At 44.1% G+C, this 24,965-nt stretch overlaps 1 protein-coding gene across 1 annotated transcript in view; it reads right to left on the bottom strand.

The window, feature by feature from the left end:
- Positions 1-24,965, bottom strand: part of PRMT3 (protein arginine methyltransferase 3) — an 87,962-nt gene that overhangs the window by 37,708 nt on the left and 25,289 nt on the right. The window contains exon 10 of the mRNA XM_063438619.1: positions 5,998-6,097. Coding sequence (XP_063294689.1) covers positions 5,998-6,097 — 100 coding nt within the window. The remainder of the gene's footprint in view (positions 1-5,997; positions 6,098-24,965) is intronic.

Below are 24,965 nucleotides of genomic sequence, written 5' to 3'. Positions count from 1 at the left end.
ACCAGGGATAGTCAACCTTCAGCAACCCGACTGTTGGGGACTACATCTCCCTTAATGCTTTGCCAGCAGTTTGGCTGTAAGAGCATATGGGAGATGTAGTCCAAAAGAGACAATAAATATCAATATTTACCCATTCTAGATCCCACATATAGATGGTTCTTGATCTTGGATATTGAATATTAACAGTAAAGTGTTCTAGACTTCAAACATCAATGATCACAGCTTCTGGACATTAAATATAAATATGAGCTGATTCCAGATCCCACATCTCTCTATTATTTGATCCTGGATTAAGACTATGAATAGTGAAATGTTCTAGACTCCACATATCAATGGTCACCAATTCTAGACATTAAATTTCAGTATTCATGGATTTTAGATCTCATTTATGTCTATTCTTTTATCCTAGATTCTGACTATTATTAATCAAATGTTCTAGACTCCACATACCAATGATCACAGATTCTAGATAGTACCTATGACTAGCTACAGATTTTAGATTTCACAGAGTTACTGATTACTAGTAATTGATATATTATTATACATCCACAATATTATTGGTTACATATTTTAGATTCTAATTATTACAGTACCATAAATTAGATCCCAAAATTACAACTTGCCACTGGTGGGTGAGACCCTGGATAGCAGAAACTCATCCTAGTGAGACGGTCATGGACCCTCCAGACTTGCAGTGGGCGAGTAACCTTTAGGCCTGTCTAGTAGCGTAGGAAGTTTGCGCATGAATATTTCGCTCTGACCAATGTCTCATTTGTGCCATCTTCCTCTAGATTCATACAAGCTCCTTGTTACCTTTTATTTAATGTAAACATTTCTAGAGTCCAATTATTTCTCAGTGTTTACTTTTAGATTCCAAATGATACCAGTTACCCTTTCTAGATTCCACATATTACTCCTTACCCTTTATAGATGCCGCATACTACTTAACAATTCTAGATCCAAAATATTGGTGCGGGAATCGCACTTACCCAGCAAATATACAACTGGTTAATACATTAAACAGAGCTCCAAGGCTGAACCTCTTCTCATGCTCCTATATTCTAAATCAACTCTGCTGAACTAGAAAGCATCTTTCCAATGACAGAAAAAATGCATAAATACTGTGTAAGTCATCCATCAGTCCCGATAGGTATCACTATATTATTTGTTTGTTAGGTTCCTGAGATAAGTATTTTTTTTTTACAATCTTCTAGAATAATGTTACTGAATGTTCCATAAATTAATCTTTACATATAGTTTAGAGGATGACACAAATGACCCTGTGTAAAAGTTGGATTCTGTTGTGAGAAATTAATTAGTCCCATAACAAACAACTCAATTGATTAAAAAATAATCAGTATTGATTACATGACCAAGTTACACTGCGTACAAAAAAAAGCCAATTAGGTATCTCACAAAAGGACAGTGTCAGGAAAAAATATTTTTAAGTCAACGGCAATGTTTACAGAATCACATATCATGAGACAGACAGGGAGAAGAAGTTGGAAAAGACAATGGTAGACTAATCCAAGCAAAAAAAGGATAATTTGGTAAAAAGGGAAGGGATTAGGGTAAATCTAGATAAGAAAGCACCAAAACAGGACACTGGCTAAATCTGGATAAAGAGAATACAAATCTGAATAAAAAGAGTAAAATAATATATCTAAGAAACAGATCTCGGAAACTGAGTGTGAAAAACATCGGAAATACAGACACGATTAATCAGTAAAATGCGAACTGTCAGAAATTATAGAGAGAAGTTCTCATCTAGAGAAGAAAAAAAAAATCAGACAATGTTTTTGGACTGAAATTGTGATATCACTTTGCATTACAAACAACTCACACTTTAACCCCTTAAGGACCAAACTTCTGGAATAAAAGGGAATCATGACATGTCACATGTCACGTGTCCTTAAGGGGTTAAAGAACAGCTCTGGAATAATCCAGAGGGGGAAAAAAAGGGTGAAAATCTAGATAAAGAGCGATTTAAGAGAGAGCAGAGGACAGAGAGCGTTAAACGTGTGTGAGAGTCCAGGCAGATCTAAATGGAGAGAGTCTGGATGCAAGAAGTGGGAAAATCTAGAAAAAGGCAATTTGTAAGAGGATGGAGGGCATGTCTGCATTAGAGGGGCAGATCTAGATACAGAAAGATACGAGCCTGAACAACAAAAGGGGACTATGGATACATGGGCAAATTATGTACATAGAGAGAATGTGGACACCGGGAGAAGGATTAAAAATCAGTCACATCATGCAGTGTGAGATAGGATAAAACCTGCCCACTAAAATAACAGGAAGATCATACAGACACACACGCATGTACATACACCCAGTGTGTGCAACACGTAATTAAAGATATCTGCTGTGATATTGACTCTTGCTAGAAACGGTTTACGATGTTGAATTAGATGACACCGGATCGTTATCTGCTCACGTGGAGTGTAATTTAAGAGGCAATTTCACAGGCTGCTGCCCCACCTGTAGGGGAGCCATCTGGAAGGAGAATTACACCTGACATTTCCCAGGATGCTTTGGGTGTGAGTCTCATTAAATGACAAAACCTTCACAATTAATTACTTTGAAGGAAACGTGTTCTTGGTGAGTGGGCTGAATTAGAATTAAAGTTTTGGATAGCCAGGGTCAGAAAGGAGTCAGCACGCACTGAGCAGCAAAACGTGCATTGCAGTGTTAAATGTAATGTGCACATTAAATATATATATATATGGAAATAGTATGATTCCCTTTTTATTACCGCAAGAATGAACATAGTGTGTTGTGATATAGGTGATTCAGTATTATTTCACAGATTATTCAGTATTATGAGTAATTCAGTATTGTGATAGCGTAATTCAGTATTGTGATAGCGTAATTCAGTATTGTGATAGCGTAATTCAGTATTGTGATAGCGTAATTGAGTACTGTGAAAGTGTAATTGAGTATTACAATATGAGTAATTCTGTATTGTGATAGTGTAATTAACTTGACTATTTAGATACTGTTATGATGTAATTGGGTAATGGCTTGTCATAATCTGGGTTCTTGCAAAAGTGTTTGTGTTTTTAAAAATCACAAGTCAGTTTCTATGTGTCAGTACGCAGGCAGACGTTATACACACAGTTTGGGGGTCTCACTGTTTCAGCATGTAGACAGATTGTATACACTCAGTTTGGGGGTTTCATTGTTTCGGCACAGAGACTGAATAGATACACACAGTTTAGGGGTTCTGACTGTTTCAGCAGACAGGCAGACTGTATACGCCCAGTTTGGGGGTCTCACTGTGTTTCAGTATGGAGACAGACTGTATACGCACAGTTTGGGGGTCTCACTGTGTTTCAGTATGGAGACAGACTGTATACGCACAGTTTGGGGGTCTCACTGTGTTTCAGCAGGCAGACAAACTGCATTCAGACAGTTTGGAGGTGTCACTGTGTGTCAGTATATAGGCAGACTGTATACCCACAGTTTGGGTGTCTCACTGTGTTTCAGCATGTAGATAGACTGTATATGCACAGTTTGGGTATCTCACTGTGTTACAGCATGTAGATAGACTGTATACGCACAGTTTGGGGGTCTCACTGTGTTTTAGCATGTAGGCATACTTTATATAGATAGTTTGGAGGTGTCACTGTGTCAGTATATAGGCAGACTGTATACGCACAGTTTGGGGGTCTCACTGTGTTTTAGCATGTAGGCACACTTTATATAGATAGTTTGGGGGTCTCACTGTGTTTCAGCATGTAGACAGACTGTATATGCACAGTTTGGGGGTTTCACCGTGTTTCAGCATGTAGATAGAATTTATATAGATAGTTTGGGGGTCTCACTGTGTTTCAGCACACTTTATACATAGTTTAGGGGTCTCACTATGTGTCAGTATAAAGGCAGACTGTATACGCATAGTTTGGAGGTCTCTGTGTTTCAGCATGTGGTGATACTACGTAAATAGTTTGGGGGTCTCACAGTGTGTCAGTATATAGGCAGACTGTATAAGCACAGTTTGGGGGTCTCACTGCGTTTTAGCATGTAGACAGACTGTATACAGATCGTTTGAGAGGATTAACTGTGTGTCAGCACGCGGGCAGACTGTATACACACAGGTTAAGCGTCTCAAGGTATTTCAGCACACAGGCTGAATATATACACTGTTTGGGTGTCTGGCAATATTTTACATTTTTTCAGACAGATCAAGGACTATAGCTATCCCTTGGCTGCTGGTCTATTCAGCCATAACAATCACAATTAAACACCCCTGGTCATCTAAAGCCCTTCTGAAGCCCTTGTGCCTATTTGACATTAGCCCCAGGGGTTTATTTAACAGAACGGTGAAATAAAACAAGCTGATGTCAGCAACAGTTACAGAAATGAAAAAAACATTTGTCCAAAGTTTTCTTCTGAAAAGTCAGACAAGCCATTAAGCTCTGGGATTTATCATTCATTTCCCTGGACTGTAATGTACCCGCTGCTGTATTACATAAAAGAATGGCACACTCTCCTGAATAACCAAACATTAAAGCAAAGCGCTTCCCCCAACTATCAGTGCCGCAGGGCGCAGAAAATGCAGAGAAGACTGTGAACGATTTCTGGAGGCTCTGAAATCCTGAACTATTTCACACCTTGACATAATGGAGCCGTATCCATTAAGATATTCAGAAGATAAAAAAAAGATTAATGGCCGAGCCTCTCGCTGAAAGTCTGACTTTGTTTGCAAGGTGTACATGGCGCTGTATCACTCCAAAATGATCAATTTGTTTTTTAATCTTTTACTTGCTGCACGATGAATATTAATCTTGGTAAAGCATGTTATGCAGCAAGGTGATCTGGAAAGAGTTAACAGACAGAAACCGCAATTTGCTGGGTAGTAACAATTGGGTTAAAAAAAAGAGTATATCCGAGCTGCAACACAAGGATATTGCTAGATTCCAAAACTACCTGCTGAGGCCTCAGCCCATAGGGAATTTAATGAACCCTCCCTCACAGATGCAGCCAAAGCTTAACCCTCCAAAGCAACCCTTTAACCCCTGCACTCCTGTATATCTTACACTTAACCCTTTCTCCGCAGGCCCTGCCAGCAGTCTAAAAGACAGTGGGAGCAGGATGATCATCACCCCACCTCCTGATAGTAACTTGGGCAAAAGGGCCGGATTCCTAATGGCACAGCAAAGTGTTAGTACATTCTCCCTTTTATTATTATTATTCATAAAGCACCAACAAATTCTGCAGCGCTGTACAATGGGTGGGCTAACACACACATGTAATTGTAACGATACGAGTTGGACACACTGGAGAAGGGGGTTGAGGGCCCTGCTCAATGAGCTTAGATGCTAGAGGGAGTGGGCTATAGTGACACAAAAGGTTAGGGTAGGGTAGAAAAGTAGGTTGCTAGGATAGTATTCATTGAGTGCTTAGTGTTTTGTTTTGATGACAGTTTCAGGAGAGGAATCAGGGTGCGGGGAGGGATAGCTGTTCACAGTTTAATTGAAATGCTTTCCTGAAGAAGTACGTTTTCAAAGATTTTTTTGAAGGAGTGGAGACTGGGTGAAAGTCTAACAGAGAGGGGAAGGTGCAGCCCTAGAGAAGTCTTTAGAGCATCAGAGGTAGGAGTACAAATAGCGGGCATTAGGTATAGACAGGACACATATGGGTATTAGTGAGAATAGGTAGGTCGGAGTAGCATTGTGCAGAGATTTGTAAGCAAGTACCAGGATCTTAAATTGAGTCCTATATCTTACGGGAGCCAATGTAGGGACTGACAAAGGGGGGAGAGCATGGGAGGTGCGGGTGGAAAGGAAGATGAGATTCGCCACCGCATTCATTATAGACGGTAACTGTGCACGTTTATCTCAGACTTTAGCTTTAATTAGAAGATATGAATTATTAAAGGGGATCTGGGGATAAAGAGTTTAAGCCCCACATAAACCACCCCTAACAAAGTATATGTTATGCAGGATGTATGGATAAAAGTAACAAACAATAAAATAAAACAACAGACTAACTCACCATCCACTCGGATATAATTATATCCACTTTCTCCACTGGCAGTTCAACCTCCTCAATTCTTCCTTTCACTAAAGATATTGTATCTTCCAATTTATTCAATCTGCAAACAACACATTTTTTGTGTTTAGGATTTAAAACATCTGCAGTATTCATTCCCAATAAGATATATAACTATTAAAATTGAAAAACAATAAATACATTATACATATCCACTATATAAAATAACCGTCTCTTTCTAAAAAGATCCACATGTTAATGTAACTAAATAGCACCGGACAGTGATTCCCACACGGACATATTGTAAGATGTCAAATGGTTTTTCAGCAATTTGTTTGTTTGTTTTTTAACGTAGGGGCTGCTGGGCGATATTTTGAGAAATCTAAATGCATCTTTCCTGGTAAAATATTTTATAAATAAAAAATTTCAACATACACTAACACCACCAGAGAGCCGGGAGTTCCTAAGCAGGAGTTACGTTAGCTCTCCTGAACTAAGCCAATAAAGAACATAGCTCACTGACACAGTATCAGCAGATACTATTAATACAGTTATCTGCGGGAGGGAGGGTTATAATACAGTTATCTGCGGGAGGGAGGGTTATAATACAGTTATCTGCGGGAGGGAGGGTTATAATACAGTTAGCTGTGGGGGGAGGGTTATAATACAGTTATCTGTAGGGGGAGGGTTATAATACAGTTATCTGTGGGGGGAGGGTTATAATACAGTTATCAGTGGGGGGAGGGTTATAATACAGTTATCAGTGGGGGGAGCGTTATTAATACAGTTATCTGTGGGGGGAGGGTTATAATACAGTTATCTGTGGGGGGAGGGTTATAATACAGTTATCTGTGGGGGGAGGGTTATAACACAGTTATCTGTGGAGGGAGGGTTATAATACAGTTATCTGTGGGGGGAGGGTTATAATACAGTTATCTGTAGGGGAGGGTTATAATACAGTTATCTGTGGAGGGAGGGTTATAATACAGTTATCAGTGGGGGAGGGTTATTAATACAGTTATCTGCGGGGGGAGGGTTATAATACAGTTATCTGTGGGGGGAGGGTTATAATACTGTTATCTGTAGGGGAGGGTTATAATACAGTTATCTGTGGAGGGAGGGTTATAATACAGTTATCAGTGGGGGAGGGTTATTAATACAGTTATCTGCGGGGGGAGGGTTATAATACAGTTATCTGTAGGGGGAGGGTTATAATACAGTTATCTGTAGGGGGAGGGTTATAATACAGTTATCTGTGGGGGGAGGGTTATAATACAGTTATCTGTGGGGGGAGGGTTATAATACAGTTATCTGTGGGGGAGGGTTATTAATACAGTTATCTGTAGGGGGAGGGTTATAATACAGTTATCTGCGGGAGGGAGGGTTATAATACAGTTATCTGCGGGAGGGAGGGTTATAATACAGTTAGCTGTGGGGGGAGGGTTATAATACAGTTATCTGTAGGGGGAGGGTTATAATACAGTTATCTGTGGGGGGAGGGTTATAATACAGTTATCAGTGGGGGGAGGGTTATAATACAGTTATCAGTGGGGGGAGCGTTATTAATACAGTTATCTGTGGGGGGAGGGTTATAATACAGTTATCTGTGGGGGGAGGGTTATAATACAGTTATCTGTGGGGGGAGGGTTATAACACAGTTATCTGTGGAGGGAGGGTTATAATACAGTTATCTGTGGGGGGAGGGTTATAATACTGTTATCTGTAGGGGAGGGTTATAATACAGTTATCTGTGGAGGGAGGGTTATAATACAGTTATCAGTGGGGGAGGGTTATTAATACAGTTATCTGCGGGGGGAGGGTTATAATACAGTTATCTGTGGGGGGAGGGTTATAATACTGTTATCTGTAGGGGAGGGTTATAATACAGTTATCTGTGGAGGGAGGGTTATAATACAGTTATCAGTGGGGGAGGGTTATTAATACAGTTATCTGCGGGGGGAGGGTTATAATACAGTTATCTGTAGGGGGAGGGTTATAATACAGTTATCTGTAGGGGGAGGGTTATAATACAGTTATCTGTGGGGGGAGGGTTATAATACAGTTATCTGTGGGGGGAGGGTTATAATACAGTTATCTGTGGAGGGAGGGTTATAATACAGTTAGCTGTGGGGGGAGGGTTATAATACAGTTATCTGTAGGGGGAGGGTTATAATACAGTTATCTGTGGAGGGAGGGTTATAATACAGTTATCAGTGGGGGAGGGTTATTAATACAGTTATCTGCGGGGGGGAGGGTTATAATACAGTTATCTGTGGGGGGAGGGTTATAATACAGTTATCTGTGGGGGGAGGGTTATAATACAGTTTTCTGCAGGAGGGAGGGTTATTAATACAGTTTTCTGCAGGAGGGAGGGTTATTAATACAGTTATCTGTGGGGGAGGGTTATAATACAGTTATCTGCAGGAGGGAGGGTTGTTAATACGGTTATCTGTGGAGGGAGGGTTATAATACAGTTATCTGTAGGGGGAGGGTTATAATACAGTTATCTGTGGAGGGAGGGTTATAATACATTTATCTGTGGGGGGAGGGTTATAATACAGTTATCTGTGGAGGGAGGGTTATAATACAGTTATCTGTGGAGGGAGGGTTATAATACAGTTATCTGTGGAGGGAGGGTTATAATACAGTTATCTGCAGGAGGGAGGGTTGTTAATACGGTTATCTGTGGAGGGAGGGTTATAATACAGTTATCTGTAGGGGGAGGGTTATAATACAGTTATCTGTGGAGGGAGGGTTATAATACAGTTATCTGTGGAGGGAGGGTTATAATACAGTTATCTGTGGAGGGAGGGTTATAATACAGTTATCTGTGGAGGGAGGGTTATAATACAGTTATCTGTGGAGGGAGGGTTATAATACAGTTATCTGTGGAGGGAGGGTTATAATACAGTTATCTGTGGAGGGAGGGTTATAATACAGTTATCTGTGGAGGGAGGGTTATAATACAGTTATCTGTGGGGGGAGGGTTATAATACAGTTATCTGTGGGGGAGGGTTATTAATACAGTTATCTGTAGGGGGAGGGTTATAATACAGTTATCTGTGGGGGAGGGTTATTAATACAGTTATCTGTAGGGGGAGGGTTATAATACAGTTATCTGCGGGAGGGAGGGTTGTTAATACAGTTATCTGTGGAGGGTTATTATACAGTTATCTGGGGGGAGGGTTATTAATACGGTTATCTGCGGGGGGAGGGTTGTTAATACAGTTACCTGTGGAGGATGGTTATTAACACGGTTATCTGCGGGGGGAGGGTTATAATACAGTTATCTGCTGGGGGAAGGTTATCAACAGAGTTATCGGTTAATAATACAGTGATCTACATTCAGACCTCTTTAGGGTCCCCAAACTTACCAGGTCGACCGTTGTCGACTCTCCCGAACACTCACCGTACAACACAGAACTGACTCCCATCAGATCCAAGACACAGCAGATCTTTTGCGGACTCTGGGTCTACCACAAGACTCACTCACTCAGGAGAGATTCCACAACCCAACTTCTCCTACCTGCAACTGGTATCCCGCAATAATCGCCCCATTTATCCCAAGAGGCTCAACACCAGACTCCTACGCTGTGGTCACCACCTAAGCGGAGACTACGAGCAACACATATCAAGTCCTAATGCATTATAATATGCTTTCTTAAAATTAACACAATTCATTTTACATACTGTTGTAAAACAGTGCATACTGTTTTATGCCTTTCAGACAGAGGAGCACAGTGGCACCTAATACAAGCTTTTTCTAAGCAATATGTCAGTAAACCAATATACAGGTCTCACAGATCTCAGCTACATATCATTGGGCAATCAGTGTATACCATGCCTTTAATTGTCCCGACACTGAGAGAATATCAGTTTCATGTAACACGGATAGACAGTTTTACTCTGTCTATCTTGCAGCCAAACATGTCCAGCCTGAGCCAAGGCAACTAACACACAACACTTAGATCTCACAACCCTGCTATGTGTCCTAGTGTCACCACTCGTAAGCTCACCCTCATACAATACTCTCACTTAGCCAGCTACCCTGATTAACATGCACAGCAGCCGACCACCAACGTACTTCCCTGAGCCTGTTACACTAGTTCATTTCGTCTTTTACTTGGTTTTTACTCCTATTAACGCTGCAGCTCGAAATCTAGGGAATGTAGCCAACATCCACACCCACTTCATGTTTATGCGCTAGCCCTTGGCTACCAATACCTTGCCAGTTCTCTTATTTTTATTGTAAAAGGAAGTCTCAGTGGTTCTCATTTCTCACTTGCATTGATTATATTATCCACTAGCTTAGTCTACTATCAGAACAACTCTTGCTATTTAAGTATGCAAGTTTATTTTTTTGATCAGCATATTACGTGTGCTATACAGCACTGTCTTACCCGAGTTTCGACATGTTCGTCTAATGAGATAGAATTTTTAAAAAGGGAGCATTATATGGAGTAATAGGAGGAGTTACAGGGAGCGATACAGGAGTTATAGACAACCTATTACTGAAAGCATGTTCTAGCACAATCTTCTTAGCTCTATCTAGATGACATGCATTGTGTTTCTTCTTATTTATTATCATTACCTAAAAAATGTGCTATTGTCTTAATGCCATGCTTTCGTATTCCTATGTTTGCAATGAATATGCTTGTATTTGCTATAGAGGCACCACTAGCCTCTCTGTAATAATATACACAACAAACAAAGAAAAAAAAAAGAAGAAAAAAAAAGATTGTTCTCAATCCAAAGCTTGGTTCTAAACATACTTAAATGGCCCCAGGGGTTTATATGCATGAAGAAGAGAAGATAGTGGTTGAGTTTAAGTAGTGTTTTTCAGTTCTCGCAGAGGACAGAATCAATCTCCCTCTATATGTGATTATCATGGCAGTTAATGTTACAGCCCGGCCATTATTCACCACAATATAATGTATCCTTATCATGGTCTTTTCTACGCTGCTATCTCCTTCGAAGCCATCTCCGGCCACCAAGGGAATCTCATTAGAAGGGTAATTGAAACACAGAATTCCACGGGAGAACTGGAAGATCTTACGGGACGGGTGAAGGGGGCCGTGAACTCTTGACCTGGCCTTCATTATATCTGGGATTGCTTAATAATAGAATCGAATAGTTATAGGCTCTGGTGCGAAAAAAAATTAAGTAAGGCAGAGAGATTGACTGCAGAAATGGTGGCGTAGAGTTATAATGGAGATGTAGACTGTGCCAAGAACAGTTTCTGGAAGAAAAATCACTAAGAAATAACTAAATGAGAGGATTTACTGAAATGACACTAGCGTGTCTAATATTTTTCATTATATGGTTATCTCGCATTTAAACAGATACTATAGTGGCACCGTGGGAAGGCTCAGCAACGCCTTTTTTGGAGAGACGACCCCATGTACCAGGATCTTAGGCCATATTACAGACCCTGCATATATTCTGAGGGTCGTTATGGGCCGGGAGAGCGGCCGCCTCTCCCTTGCCCTGGTTGGCATAGGCCCCAGGCCTCAGCTTGGTCATTCCGGCAGGTTTTCTGGTCATGTGAGGTATCTCCCTGTTCGCCAGTGTCTGCGGAGCAAGTTGTGGAGAATTGGGGTTCAGGATTTTTAGTTTGCCCCCGGATTTAGTCAATAATTGGCCCTAGGCCCAGGAGCTCTTGGATTGTGCGTCTTCACAGCTTCACAGTCAGGCCACGCCCCCCGTATTTCTAACAATATAGAGCCCTCTGGTCCCCACCAACCCCACCCCACCATGTCTAAGGTTAAAAAAAAAAAAAAAACCTGGGGCGTGGCCTGACTGCACATGTGAGCGGACGTGCCGAAACGGAGCTCTCCCGGTCCGCGGCAATTAATCGACTTTACAAGCCAGTTAAACCCTGAAAACGGACGGACAGAAACACCCAGCCAGCGGTGAACACCCAGCACAGATGGCATCGAAAAAATTTAAGCAAAAAACCCTAAATTTGCACCTGGAACGGCCCCAAACCGCGGAGCCGAAAATCCAAGATGGCGCCGACGATCGGCACTCTCCTATCCACAGCTCTGAATCAGGAGAATATCAAACTGCACCTGACAGCCCAGCTACAAACGCCTCAATCAGGCTAATCATGCAGGAACTGCAATCTTCATTCAAAGCTGACATCCAAAAAATGACTGCGGACATCAAAGCTGACATCCACAGCATAGGAGAACGCACTGCCTCCTTAGAGGACAAGTCAGAAGAATTAGTGGATGCCCACAACGTGTTGGCTGAGGCCTACACTGAATTTGAACGCAAGCTTAAGTTTCTGGAAGACAAGATGGCCGACCAAGAGGATAGAAGCAGGCGGAATAACATCCGTATAAGGGGTATACCTGAGACCATAACGCAACAGGACCTACCCAGGTATGTTAAAGACCTGTTTAAAATCCTGATCCCATCACTGTCGGAGTTTGACCTCATACTCGACAGAACTCACAGACTCCCCAAGCCTAAGCATCTCCCACCTGAAACTGCAAGAGACACAATCACTAGAGTGCACCATTTCACTGTCAAAGACAGGATCATGCAGACCTCTAGGACCGCGAACAAGTGGCCAGAACAGTATCAAACTATTTACAGATCTCTCTGCGGCGACTATGACCAAAAGACGCACGTTTGCACCAATAACCGAAGCACTAAGAAGCGCAAATATCCCTTACAAATGGGGCTTCCCCACAAAACTGCTCGTTAAAAGGAATGGCATCGACAGACCCATCATGACCCCTGAGGACGGCAAAAAGGCGCTACAAGACTGGGACGTACCCTTCGTAACCACCAGCCCTAAGAAGAAACCAGCCCCGGCCCAAACACCTAAGACACTGCAGAAGGACTGGTCGCGAGTGTCTAGAGCCTCCCAAGCACGCACAGATCCAGGAGAGGCGCCGACCTGAGAATATCTGACCACTGCCAGGTCACCCTTTATTAAGGACTTTGAATACAGGTTTATACCGTTCATATGTTATGTTTATGTTATAATATGTCCACCGATCACCCTACCAGGGTTTGACTAAAGGCCATAAGCCTAGCCGCTACGGGTGAGTAACACCCGGCTGCACCATGCTCTATGTTATGATATTATAGATCTCACACGCACCGAGACCTTAGTGTTACACCTCGTGTGGTACACCCCCAAGGCCTTAGTAGCCTTTCGTCTCCGTTGCCTTAGGCAACCACATGTCACCAGAATGTGACTTTCGGAATGATGTATATAGTTTAATCCCCTGTTCTGCTTCCCATCCCTATCCCACCCCCCCGATGAGAGTATCGTGCAAACTCAATCTAACTCATGCACAATATTACAAACCGCCCATACCTATCAGGGCTACAAAACACGAGAATACCCCCCAGCATGGCCTGAATGAGAAATTGACAGACTGGGCTGCATTTCACGAACCACTGGCGCAGCACGCCACGCACTGGTTAAATGGTAATTAAAATAATGTCCCTCAATGCTAAAGGGCTTAACTCCCCAAATAAACGGTGTCTGGCCATTCAAGAGGCAAGGAGAAGTGGAGCCCAAGTGGCATTTTTCCAAGAGACCCATTTTAAATGGGGCTCTAGACCCAAATTTACCTCCAAGTGGTACCCGCACGATTTCCACTCATGCTACTCGGCCAAAAAAAGGGGAGTCTCCATAGTAATTGGCTAAGATGTGGTGTTCTCCTTAGTTAGAAAGATTAGTGACAAGAAGGGTCGTTATCTCATTATACAATGTATGCTGAGCAATGCTCCATATACTCTCATTAATGTGTATAGTCCTAACGGTAACCAAAACGAATTTTTGCTGAGGATTTTAGCGTTAACTGATATGTATAAACATGGGGAGGTGATCATTGGAGGCGACACAAATTTTTTAGTAGATAGTACCCTGGACTCCTCAAGTACCCTGGACTCCGACAGCTCAAGTCAAAAGTTGCACACTCAAAAACAGGCACGCACTTACAACAAAGATATGTTCTACACTAGCCGCAGCACGCATAGTAGACCCGTGGCGCATTTTACACCCAACTGATATAGACCACACTTGCTACACGGCAGCCCACAACAGTTATTCCAGGATAGACAGATTCCTTATTCCTTCCGTATCAATGGCCCGAATAGAAGGAGCCAAAATTGGAGTAATGACATGGTTGTCAGGATCGGGACAGGGATCCAACACGCAGAGTACAAAGAGTGGAAAGGTACGTATACCGGGCCTTAGAATGGCCGGACTAACGTACCGAGAGTAAAGAATAGTCAGAGGCAAGCCGAGGTCGAGGGAACGAGAAGACAGATAAGCGAGAGACAAGCCGGGTCAAGGGATAACAGAGAAACAGGGTAGTACAACGAGCCGAGTCAAAACCAAAAGAGCAAACTAGAATACCAGAGCACTGAGTGACTAGACAAGCTAGAACCACGACAGGGCAATGAGCTGAAGTAAGGAGTAAGCTTAAATACCCTGGTTCTGGATGGAAATCACGCCTCTGAAAAGTACCGATTGGATATCGGACACTTGAGTGACAGATTGCTCGTGCTAGCGTCATGACGTCACGTATTGAGCGTCCTGCTAGAAAAGGACGTGGATTCCTCGCGGCCGGTGTTTAAGTGACTGGATGAACCGCGAGGAACGGAGGAGACAGCTCGCCTGGACGGATACACCACCAAGTCTCTACCTCCCTTAGAGGTAGAGGCCTCAGGTACCCTGACAGTACCCCCCCTCTCAGATACGCCCACCGGGCGGAATGAACCGGGGCGAGATGGGAAGCGAAGGTGAAATGCTCTGCGAAGGCGAGAAGCATGGACGTCCTCCTGAGGTACCCAACTCCTCTCCTCAGGACCATATCCCCTCCAGTTGACCAGATATTGCAATTTTCCCCTTGAAATTCTGGAGTCAATGATGGAGCTGACCTCGTACTCCTCCCGACCCTCCACCTGAACAGGACGAGGCGAGGAGACCTTAGAGGAGAATTTGTTGCAAATGAGGGGTTTCAACAAGGAGACATGAAAAGAGTTAGGAATGCGTAAGGCAGGTGGCAGAGCAAGGCGATACGCAACCGGATTGATACGAGTGAGAACCCTGTAAGGACCTATGTAACGAGGAGCAAATTTCATGGACGGAACTTTTAGGCGAATATTCTTAGTACTCAACCATACCCTATCCCCAGGAACAAAAACAGGAGCCGCTCTTCTATGTTTGTCAGCGTGTTTCTTGAACCGCGAGGAACTATGTAATAGAATTTGTCGAGTTTGATCCCATAATTTCTTCAGGTTGGCGACATGATCATCAACCGACGGTATCCCCTGAGAAGAGGAAACCGAAGGAAAAATCGAAGGATGAAAGCCATAGTTCATGAAGAAAGGGCTAGAGCGAGTTGAATCGCAAACAAGGTTATTGTGTGCGAACTCCGCCCAAGGAATCAGACCGACCCAATCGTCCTGGTGTTCGGAAACAAAGCAACGCAGATACTGTTCGATCTTTTGATTAGTACGTTCAGCAGCTCCGTTAGACTGAGGGTGATAGGCAGAGGAAAAGTTCAATTTGATGCCCATTTGAGAACAAAAGGATCTCCAGAAACGTGAGACAAATTGAGAACCTCTATCAGAAACAATCTCTGAAGGGATCCCATGTAGGCGAAAAACTTCTCTCGCAAAAATCTCCGCCAATTCAGGGGAAGTCGGAAGTTTAGGTAATGGCACGAAATGGGCCATCTTGGTAAATCTATCCACCACCGTGAGAATAACAGTCTGTCTTTTGGAAGCAGGCAAATCAACGATAAAGTCAATGGACAAACAGGACCAAGGTTTCTCAGGAATGTCCAAGGGGTGTAACAGGCCACATGGGGATGCATGAGATAGTTTAGTCTTGGCACAAGTCTCACAAGCTGCGACGAACTCCTCAATATCCTTACGAAGTGAAGGCCACCAGAAATCCTTGGATATCAGAGAGTACGTCTTGCGAATACCAGGATGACCAGCTATTTTACTTTCATGAAAACATTGTAAGAGCTCCAGTTGAAGTTCAGGAGGAACAAAGTTTCTTCCCTCAGGAGTGTTTCCGGGAGCTAGATGTTGTGACTTCAAGATCTGGTCAAGTAGCGGGGAATGAATTTTGAGACTGGTATTAGCAATAATATTGCATTTGGGTACAATGGAAGACAAAAGTGGTTCAACTGAAGCAGAGGGTTCATATTGGCGAGATAGCGCATCGGCTTTAGAATTCTTTGACCCAGGTCTGTAAGTCAGAACGTAATTGAAATGGGTAAGAAACAACGACCAACGAGCCTGCCTGGAGGACAGACGCTTGGCCTCTCCGATATAAGACAAGTTTTTGTGGTCTGTCAGGATGGTAACAGGATGTAATGTACCTTCCAATAAATGTCTCCATTCTTTCAAAGCCTTGATAACCGCTAGTAATTCTCTGTCACCAATGTCATACCTGCTTTCAGTACCGGTCAATTTTTTAGAGAAAAATCCACATGGATGTAATGGTTTATCAACACCCAACCTTTGAGATAGAACAGCACCTAAACCAGTCTCTGATGCGTCTACCTCGAGCAAAAATGGCAGAGAAGTGTCAGGGTGAACTAAAATTGGAGCGGAAGCGAAAAGCTCCTTGAGAGTCTTGAACGCAAGGAGAGCTTCAGTAGTCCAATTCTTAGTGTCAGCCCCCTGTTTGGTCATGTTAGTGATAGGTGCAATAATGGAAGAATAGCCCTTAATAAAGCGCCTATAATAATTGGAAAAACCAATAAATCTCTGTATGGCTTTAAGACCTGTGGGTAAAGGCCACTCTAGAATGGATTGGAGCTTATCCGGATCCATCTTAAATCCCTCCCCAGAGATCACATAGCCGAGAAAGGTTACCTGGGTTTGATCAAAGCTACATTTCTCCAACTTGCAGTACAAGCCATGCTGGAGAAGCTTGTGCAAAACCCTCCTGACTTGTTTGTGATGAATCTCAATGTCACTAGAATGAATGAGTATATCATCTAGGTATACAATGACGCACTCTTGCTGAAATTCCCTAAGAACCTCATTAATCAGATCTTGGAATACTGCTGGTGCATTGCATAACCCAAAAGGCATGACGGTATATTCATAGTGGCCATATCGAGTATTGAATGCCGTCATCCACTCATGTCCCTGCTGGATTCTCACCAAGTTATATGCCCCTCTGAGGTCTAACTTGGTGAAAATTGTAGAGCCCTTCAAACGATCGAAGAGTTCGGTGATCAAGGGAATCGGGTAGGCATTTTTAATGGTTATCTTATTCAGGCCTCGATAATCAATACAAGGTCTCAAAGAACCATCTTTCTTTTTAACAAAAAAAAATCCAGCCCCGGCAGGGGAGGAGGACCTCCTGATGAATCCCTTGTCTAAATTCTCGTGAATATATTCCTCTAGGACTGAGTTCTCCTTTATAGATAATGGGTATACATGACCTCTGGGAGGCATGGTACCAGGGAGTAGGTTAATTTTGCAATCAAAGGACCTGTGTGGGGGTAAGGTATCGGCTTTCTTTTTGTCAAATACTGCCTTTAAATCTAGATACTGAGGCGGAATTTGTGTCTCTGTAGGATTGTCAGAGGTATTCGATGTATTAGTTAATCCAAGAGGTAAGACCTTCCGCAAGCATTTTTCTTGACAATTCTCTCCCCATGAAACTATCTCCCCTGATTCCCAATTAATAATAGGGTTGTGTCTCCTCAGCCAGGAGTACCCCAGAACTATGGGAATAGACGGAGAAGAAATGAGCATCAAGGATATATCCTCTTTATGCAGGATGCCAACAGTCAAGTTAATCGGTATGGTCTCATGAAAAATAACAGGCTCAAGTAACGGTCTACCATCGATGGCCTCAACAGCCAGAGGTGTCTCTTTTAACTGGGATGGAATAGCATGCTTGGCAGCAAAACCCTGATCTATAAAGCTCTCAGCAGCTCCAGAATCGATTAGTGCCATAGTCTTAACTACTCCCTTCTCCCACTTTAAAGAAACGGGTAACACAAGCCTGAGCTCCTTGTAGTTGTGAATAGAGGACAAAGTAGAAACACCCAAGGCCTGTCCTCTAGAGGAACTTAGGTGCGAGCGTTTCCCGAACGATTGGGACAATTTAGGCGTAAATGACCCCTGACTCCACAATACATACATAAACCCTCCCTTCTCCTGTACTGTCTCTCCCTTTCAGTGAGATGAGTACTGCCTATCTGCATAGGTTCAGGAATACGTAAGTCTTCGAACTCAGAGATTTGAAAGGTAGGCGCTAGTTTAAAGGAGGGTCTACGGGTCCTATCTCGAGTGTTCTGCCTCTCTCTTAAGCGTTCATCAATACGGGATATAAAAGAAATTAAATCCTCCAAATTTTCAGGGAGTTCTCTAGTAGCGACCTCGTCAAGAATTACATCTGATAACCCATTCAGAAACACATCTATATAAGCCTGTTCGTTCCACTTAACTTCTGCCGCCAAGGATCTGAACTCTAGTGCATAATCCACAAGTGTTCGATTGTCCTGTTTAAGGCGCAACATTAATCTAGCTGCATTGACCTTTCTGCCAGGAGGGTCAAAAGTTCTTCTAAACGCAGCTACAAAGGCATTATAATTATAGACGAGTGGATTATCATTCTCCCATAAAGGATTGGCCCATCTCAAAGCTTTTTCAATGAGCAGAGTAATAATAAATCCAACCTTTGCTCTATCTGTAGGATAAGAGCGGGGTTGTAGTTCGAAATGGATGCTAATCTGGTTTAGAAAGCCACGACACTTCTCCGGTGACCCGCCATAACGTACTGGTGGGGTAATACGGGAAGAAGCACCTACAGTGGCTACCTCTAGACCTGAGACTGCAGGAGAGATAGAAGGAGTACGTGTCTCCTCAGGTGGATTACTAGCACGAGACAAAAGTGCCTGTAGTGCCAAAGCCATCTGATCCATCCTATGTTCCATGGCGTCAAACCTGGGATCCGAAGAACCAAGCTGACTGTTTGTACCTGCAGGATCCATTGGCCCTGTCGTAATGTCAGGATCGGGACAGGGATCCAACACGCAGAGTACAAAGAGTGGAAAGGTACGTATACCGGGCCTTAGAATGGCCGGACTAACGTACCGAGAGTAAAGAATAGTCAGAGGCAAGCCGAGGTCGAGGGAACGAGAAGACAGATAAGCGAGAGACAAGCCGGGTCAAGGGATAACAGAGAAACAGGGTAGTACAACGAGCCGAGTCAAAACCAAAAGAGCAAACTAGAATACCAGAGCACTGAGTGACTAGACAAGCTAGAACCACGACAGGGCAATGAGCTGAAGTAAGGAGTAAGCTTAAATACCCTGGTTCTGGATGGAAATCACGCCTCTGAAAAGTACCGATTGGATATCGGACACTTGAGTGACAGATTGCTCGTGCTAGCGTCATGACGTCACGTATTGAGCGTCCTGCTAGAAAAGGACGTGGATTCCTCGCGGCCGGTGTTTAAGTGACTGGATGAACCGCGAGGAACGGAGGAGACAGCTCGCCTGGACGGATACACCACCAAGTCTCTACCTCCCTTAGAGGTAGAGGCCTCAGGTACCCTGACAATGGTCAGATCATGCCCCCATCACACTCAGCATCAACGAGACATTCTCCAACAGGGGCTCAGGCTCCTGGAGACTCAATGAATCCCTCTTAACAGACCCATCGGTAGTGTCCCAAATAACACAAGATTTACAACACTATATCACCGAAAACAAAACTGGTGAATCCTCAATTGAAAATATCTGGTTAGCACATAAGGCGGTCATCAGAGGCAGCTTCATAAAACATGCTAGCCATGCCAAAAAACGGAGAACGGCTGAATACACCACCCTCTTAGAAAATATCCGCAATCTAACTCACCATAACAAAAGGGACCCAAACCCCACCACAAAATCAGAACTCCTGACCCTTCATAACAAGCTAAACACCCTCGAACTGGCAAAAACAACATACACACTTAAACACAATTTTTTTATGAGTGGCAACAAAGCTGGGGCTATTTTGGCGTCGCAGCTAAAGAAAAGAACGGTCGCCTCCAGGATCGCCTTCCTCCACGATTCAAAGGGTGTGAAAGTGACGAACCCCCAAACTATCGTAGACCAGTTCGCCAAATACTATGGCGACCTATATAACCTGAAAAATGACCCCAACGTCACTAAGCCGACACCAGATATAATAGACGGTTTTCTATCCTCACTCCACCTACCCAAACTGACAGAAGAAGACCTCATACCCTTAACACGACCCTTCTCCTTAGACGAACTCACGAAAGCAATTTCGCGACTCCCAGCACATAAATCACCAGGCCCAGATGGCCTCACAAACGAATATTACAAGACATTTTCTCCTACCATAGCACCACTACTCCTCCAACTAGTCAATGAGTGCGCCACTAAAGGAGCGCTACCTGATGAAATGCTCCTGGCACACATCTCCACTCTCCCCAAACCCGGCAAACCCCCAACACACTGCAAAAACTACCGACCCATCTCTCTCCTAAATGGGGACGCCAAATTGTATGCAAAACTGATCAGCAACCGGCTAGCCCCCCTCCTCCATAAAATAATTCATAATGACCAGTCGGGGTTCGTCCAGAGCCGACAGGGCTCAGATAATACCAGAAAAATTCTAAATATGATCTCGACGTTAGAATCCAGGAAAGCACCAGGCCTCCTTCTCGCGTTAGACGCGGAGAAGGCCTTTGACCACCTCAACTGGACCTACATGGCCAAAGTTCTAACACACTTTAACTTCCCGGCACCCGTTGTCACTAGCATTATGGCCCTATACCACCGCCCAGCAGCAAAAGTCTCACACGGGGGATTCCTATCCACTGCTTTCTCGATAACAAATGGTACCCGACAAGGTTGTCCTCTGTCACCCCTTCTATACATACTCGCACTAGAGCCCCTAGCCCAGAAGATCCGATCTCACCCCGAAATAATAGGCGTTGATATCCACAACAAAACATACAGCTTGGCCTTGTTCGCCGATGATATATTTATAGCACTGTCGGACCCAAACCGCTCCCTCACCCCCTTGTTAGACCTCCTACATCACTTTGGAGATATATCCTACTACCGCCTTAACCAAGATAAGACCCAAGCCTTACCAATAAACCTACCTAAACCCCTGCTATCCTCGCTCCAAACTTCCCACCAGTTTGATTGGAAGTCTACCTCGATCACGTACCTAGGAGTAAAAATAGCCGCCTCAATTTCTACCAAATCACATTTGAATTATAAACCTTTACTGACGTCATGTAAGGTAGAAATGGGCAGATGGAAACACACTAACATCTCATGGTTAGGGAGAATTAACACGTATAAGATGATGATCCTCCCACGTATCCTGTACATCTTTCGCATGATACCACTGGGGATTACCCCCCAATTTTGTAAAGCCCTACAAAAACTATGTGGCACCTACATATGGAACGGGAAAAAACCAAGGGTATCATTGAGGCTTCTCCAAACAGCACCACGACTGGGAGGGGTGGGACTCCCCAACCTGCAATTATACCACAAAGCCGCGATACTTTCTGCAGGCGTGCTCTTACATGCACACCCAGGCATGCTACAATGGGTGGACATGGAGAGGGCACAATTCACAGATGCTTCCCTGATAGAATACCTAGGGACACCGAGGAAATTTAGGGCCAAACGCAATGACCTGTTCCCGACCACACAAATCACAATATCCACATGGGATACGTTTATGGACCAAGTGGGACACAGAGACAGACTGCATCCCAAATCCCCACTCTCCGTCTTACGGGCTATAGTGCCCAATATCCCCTTAAAAGTATGGACCACAGCAGGAATCACAACACTGTCACAGCTGTTAGACACTAATGGTACGATCCCATTTCCAACCCTTCAGCAACAGTGGCAACTCCCGAACAAGGCAATATTCTCCTATTTACAAATCAAAAGTGCACTACAAGCACACACGCTCCCACTTCATATCGCACCATCCACAACCAATATTACCCCTTCCATACTTCTGAGTAGGTGCTGGACGGCACCCACGAAACCCAAAACACTCACACTGTGCTACAAAGCTTGGCAACAGCTCTACTCCACCACGTCATATCCCTACAAGACCCACTGGGAGACAGACTGTGAAACGACACTGACAGACCAAGACTGGCTTCGGGCCCTCAATGGCCTCTCCAAATGGACAAAGTGCTATACGCACATTGAAGCCCACAGAAAGCTCCTATACCGCTGGTACATGACCCCCCAGAGGCTCCACCGCATATACCCCAACACACCACACACTTGCTGGAGGTGCAATGACAAGGTGGGCACTCTGGAGCACCTGTGGTGGTCATGTAGCGATATCCGGCCTCTTTGGACCGCAGTATCGACAACACTAGACCAACTGCAGATCCCCAAATTCCACCTGACAAAAACCTCCTGTCTCCTACTAATACTCCCTGACAACCTCTCCATCACACAAAAACAAATAACAGCCATCACTATATTGGCAGCAAGAAATCTGCTGACGCAAAACTGGAAATCTCAGACCTGCCCATCCTTGACCCAACTCCAGAATAGAATCTCCCAATATAAGACATACGAGAGAATGGCAATTATGTCTCCACAAAAGAAATTAGCGTTTGACACGGGATGGGGTCAATGGGAAGGGGTACCAAACGACACAAGTAGGATCTCTGGACTCGACTACCGTGTTGACATTAACACGAAGACACAACCAACCATCTCCCCAGGTCCCCCAACATGCCCCAGGTAAACCAAGACCATGCTAATCGAAGAATTGTACTCATACAGCGCGTAGAATACTAGGCGCAAGGTTTTCTTAAGGTACTCTCAAGCCCCCCCCCCTAACTAATCCATCATCTCCCGATATATATCCCCCACCCTCCCCATCCATCCCCCGATTCATAATTTAGCTCTAGCTCGTTCATTACACGAAACGATGACACGCAGGCACCGAACCGTGACCTAATCACGTGAACAATAGACTCGCTAATCTGTATTGTATCAATGTGGTAACTACCTTTTAGTGTCAACCTCTGTTCCAACGACGATGTTTATATGATCATACGAGAACTGTAAATCAATGTAACCCCCTGTTTACCCTCCCCTTCTTCATTCTGTATCCCGCATCATACTTGCTGAAAAATAATAAAATATAAATTTGAAAAAAAAAAAAAACTTTTGTCGCTTACCCCATGTCCCTCTGCCTCCTCCAACATCATGCGACATGGAGGGGGAGGCTATAATGCACAGCAAGCAATGCATAAAGCATATTGTGCAGCCAGCGCATTAGGTACAACACGTAAAAAAGCATTGCATCAGTTCCAGAGACTTGGACAATATGGAGGAAAAACAAACAAACAAACAAAAAAGCACTGGGCAGTAAAAGTACGGGCTGCCATTTATTCCTCAAGTCTCCTATTTTGACAAAATCCATTACTGTGCCATCAGCCCTCAATTTAAATGAACTAAATATTCACTGGCACAATGGACAGGTCCTTGTAATAACCATTAACCACCCATTTAAACGGGAAACGTCTCTTCTCTGGAAATCATACTTCTGCATAAAACACTGCAGAAAATCCCCAATAACTTGCGTTAACCTTTTTTTCCACATATGATGCCCTGTATTTTAAAAGGTATGAACATTTTTTGCAATCGACATCACACCCTAGTTCACTCCTGGCATTGAAGGAGCAGAAAGAGAAACATTGGGAGATTTGTTGTGTTCGTTATTTAATCAATGTTTATGCAATTCCTACTTATTTCCTTACTGGGCTTATAAAGGTGTGATATTGGCAAACGTTGGCATTTAAAAACAACAAAGTGCGGGGGGCGGGGCCGGACCGCCATGCTAAACGGACGCACAATGGTGTAGCTCCCGAGACAATCAACAATTTTCGGCGATTAAATGCTACTTTCCGACTCACCCGACGTCTGACAACTTTAGTCCAAAGCATGAGGCCACGCTGGTCCCGAGGTGAGGCTTGCTGACCGGTTCTAGTCCCTCGGAGGGGCGATCCCTGCCAACCGCATGGGACTGCTCGGACGGGGAGAGGGGCGGACGGCCGCTGCCCAGCTACCCGGCCCACCAGCGGCAAGGCAGAAGCACGAGGCTAGGTGGATCTGGCCCCGTATCCCCCCCCCCCCCTGGACTGGCAGGGGTGATCCCAGTCCCCAACCCGAGGCCCATCGGAGTGCCGCAACACCGGCACCCAAATCACCAGCTAAGCGGACACTGTGTACAGAGGCCGCATCCAAAATGGCGGAGCCTGTGTGACATGCACCCACGATCGAGGGCTGAACGGAGCACCCATCTCTCCTGACATGGCTCTACAGTTACGGGCCGACAGTAAATGGGCACACTCAAGCCATAACCCCACGAGTCAAGCAACGCTGGAGCTGCCTCGAGCAAACCCAAAAGCGCAAAACAAAGCCGCAAACCACGGCAAGGGAGGCAGCCACAGCGCTCTGGCCTTACCTGCCATACCACTCAGATCACCACAAGGGGGCAGACACACGAGGCTCCGCAACATACAGCCGGCATACTGCTGCTAGGAATGGACTCCCGCCTAAAAACAGGCACCCGACTAGACGACAGATCAGCCAAAAGTACTACCATACTACACTGACACTTGGGGACTAGAAACAACATAACAGCCTCCAGACTCCCTGCCAAATTTAAAGTTCCCTAACGTCCTCAGAAGGGTCTCCGAATATACTACCGCTGAACATCACCTCGCAGACATGGAATCCACTTGGGGTGGAAGAGCTACAGGGCAATCTTAATATGCTAATGTTTGGTTTATTTTGTTTTATTACCTTTGCCTCCTAATTACTAACTAGCGAGATTAAGCTTAGCGCAACATGTAATCATATACTCTATACCTAGTCAGAAGAGAAGTATGTTTCCCCATGTGGCTAAACAGTTTAACGTGTAATTAATCAGACAGC

This window comes from Pelobates fuscus, chromosome 12 (genome assembly GCF_036172605.1).
Source record: "Pelobates fuscus isolate aPelFus1 chromosome 12, aPelFus1.pri, whole genome shotgun sequence".
Classification (NCBI taxonomy): Eukaryota; Metazoa; Chordata; class Amphibia; order Anura; family Pelobatidae; genus Pelobates; species Pelobates fuscus.
This window is presented reverse-complemented; position numbering and strand designations above follow the sequence as displayed.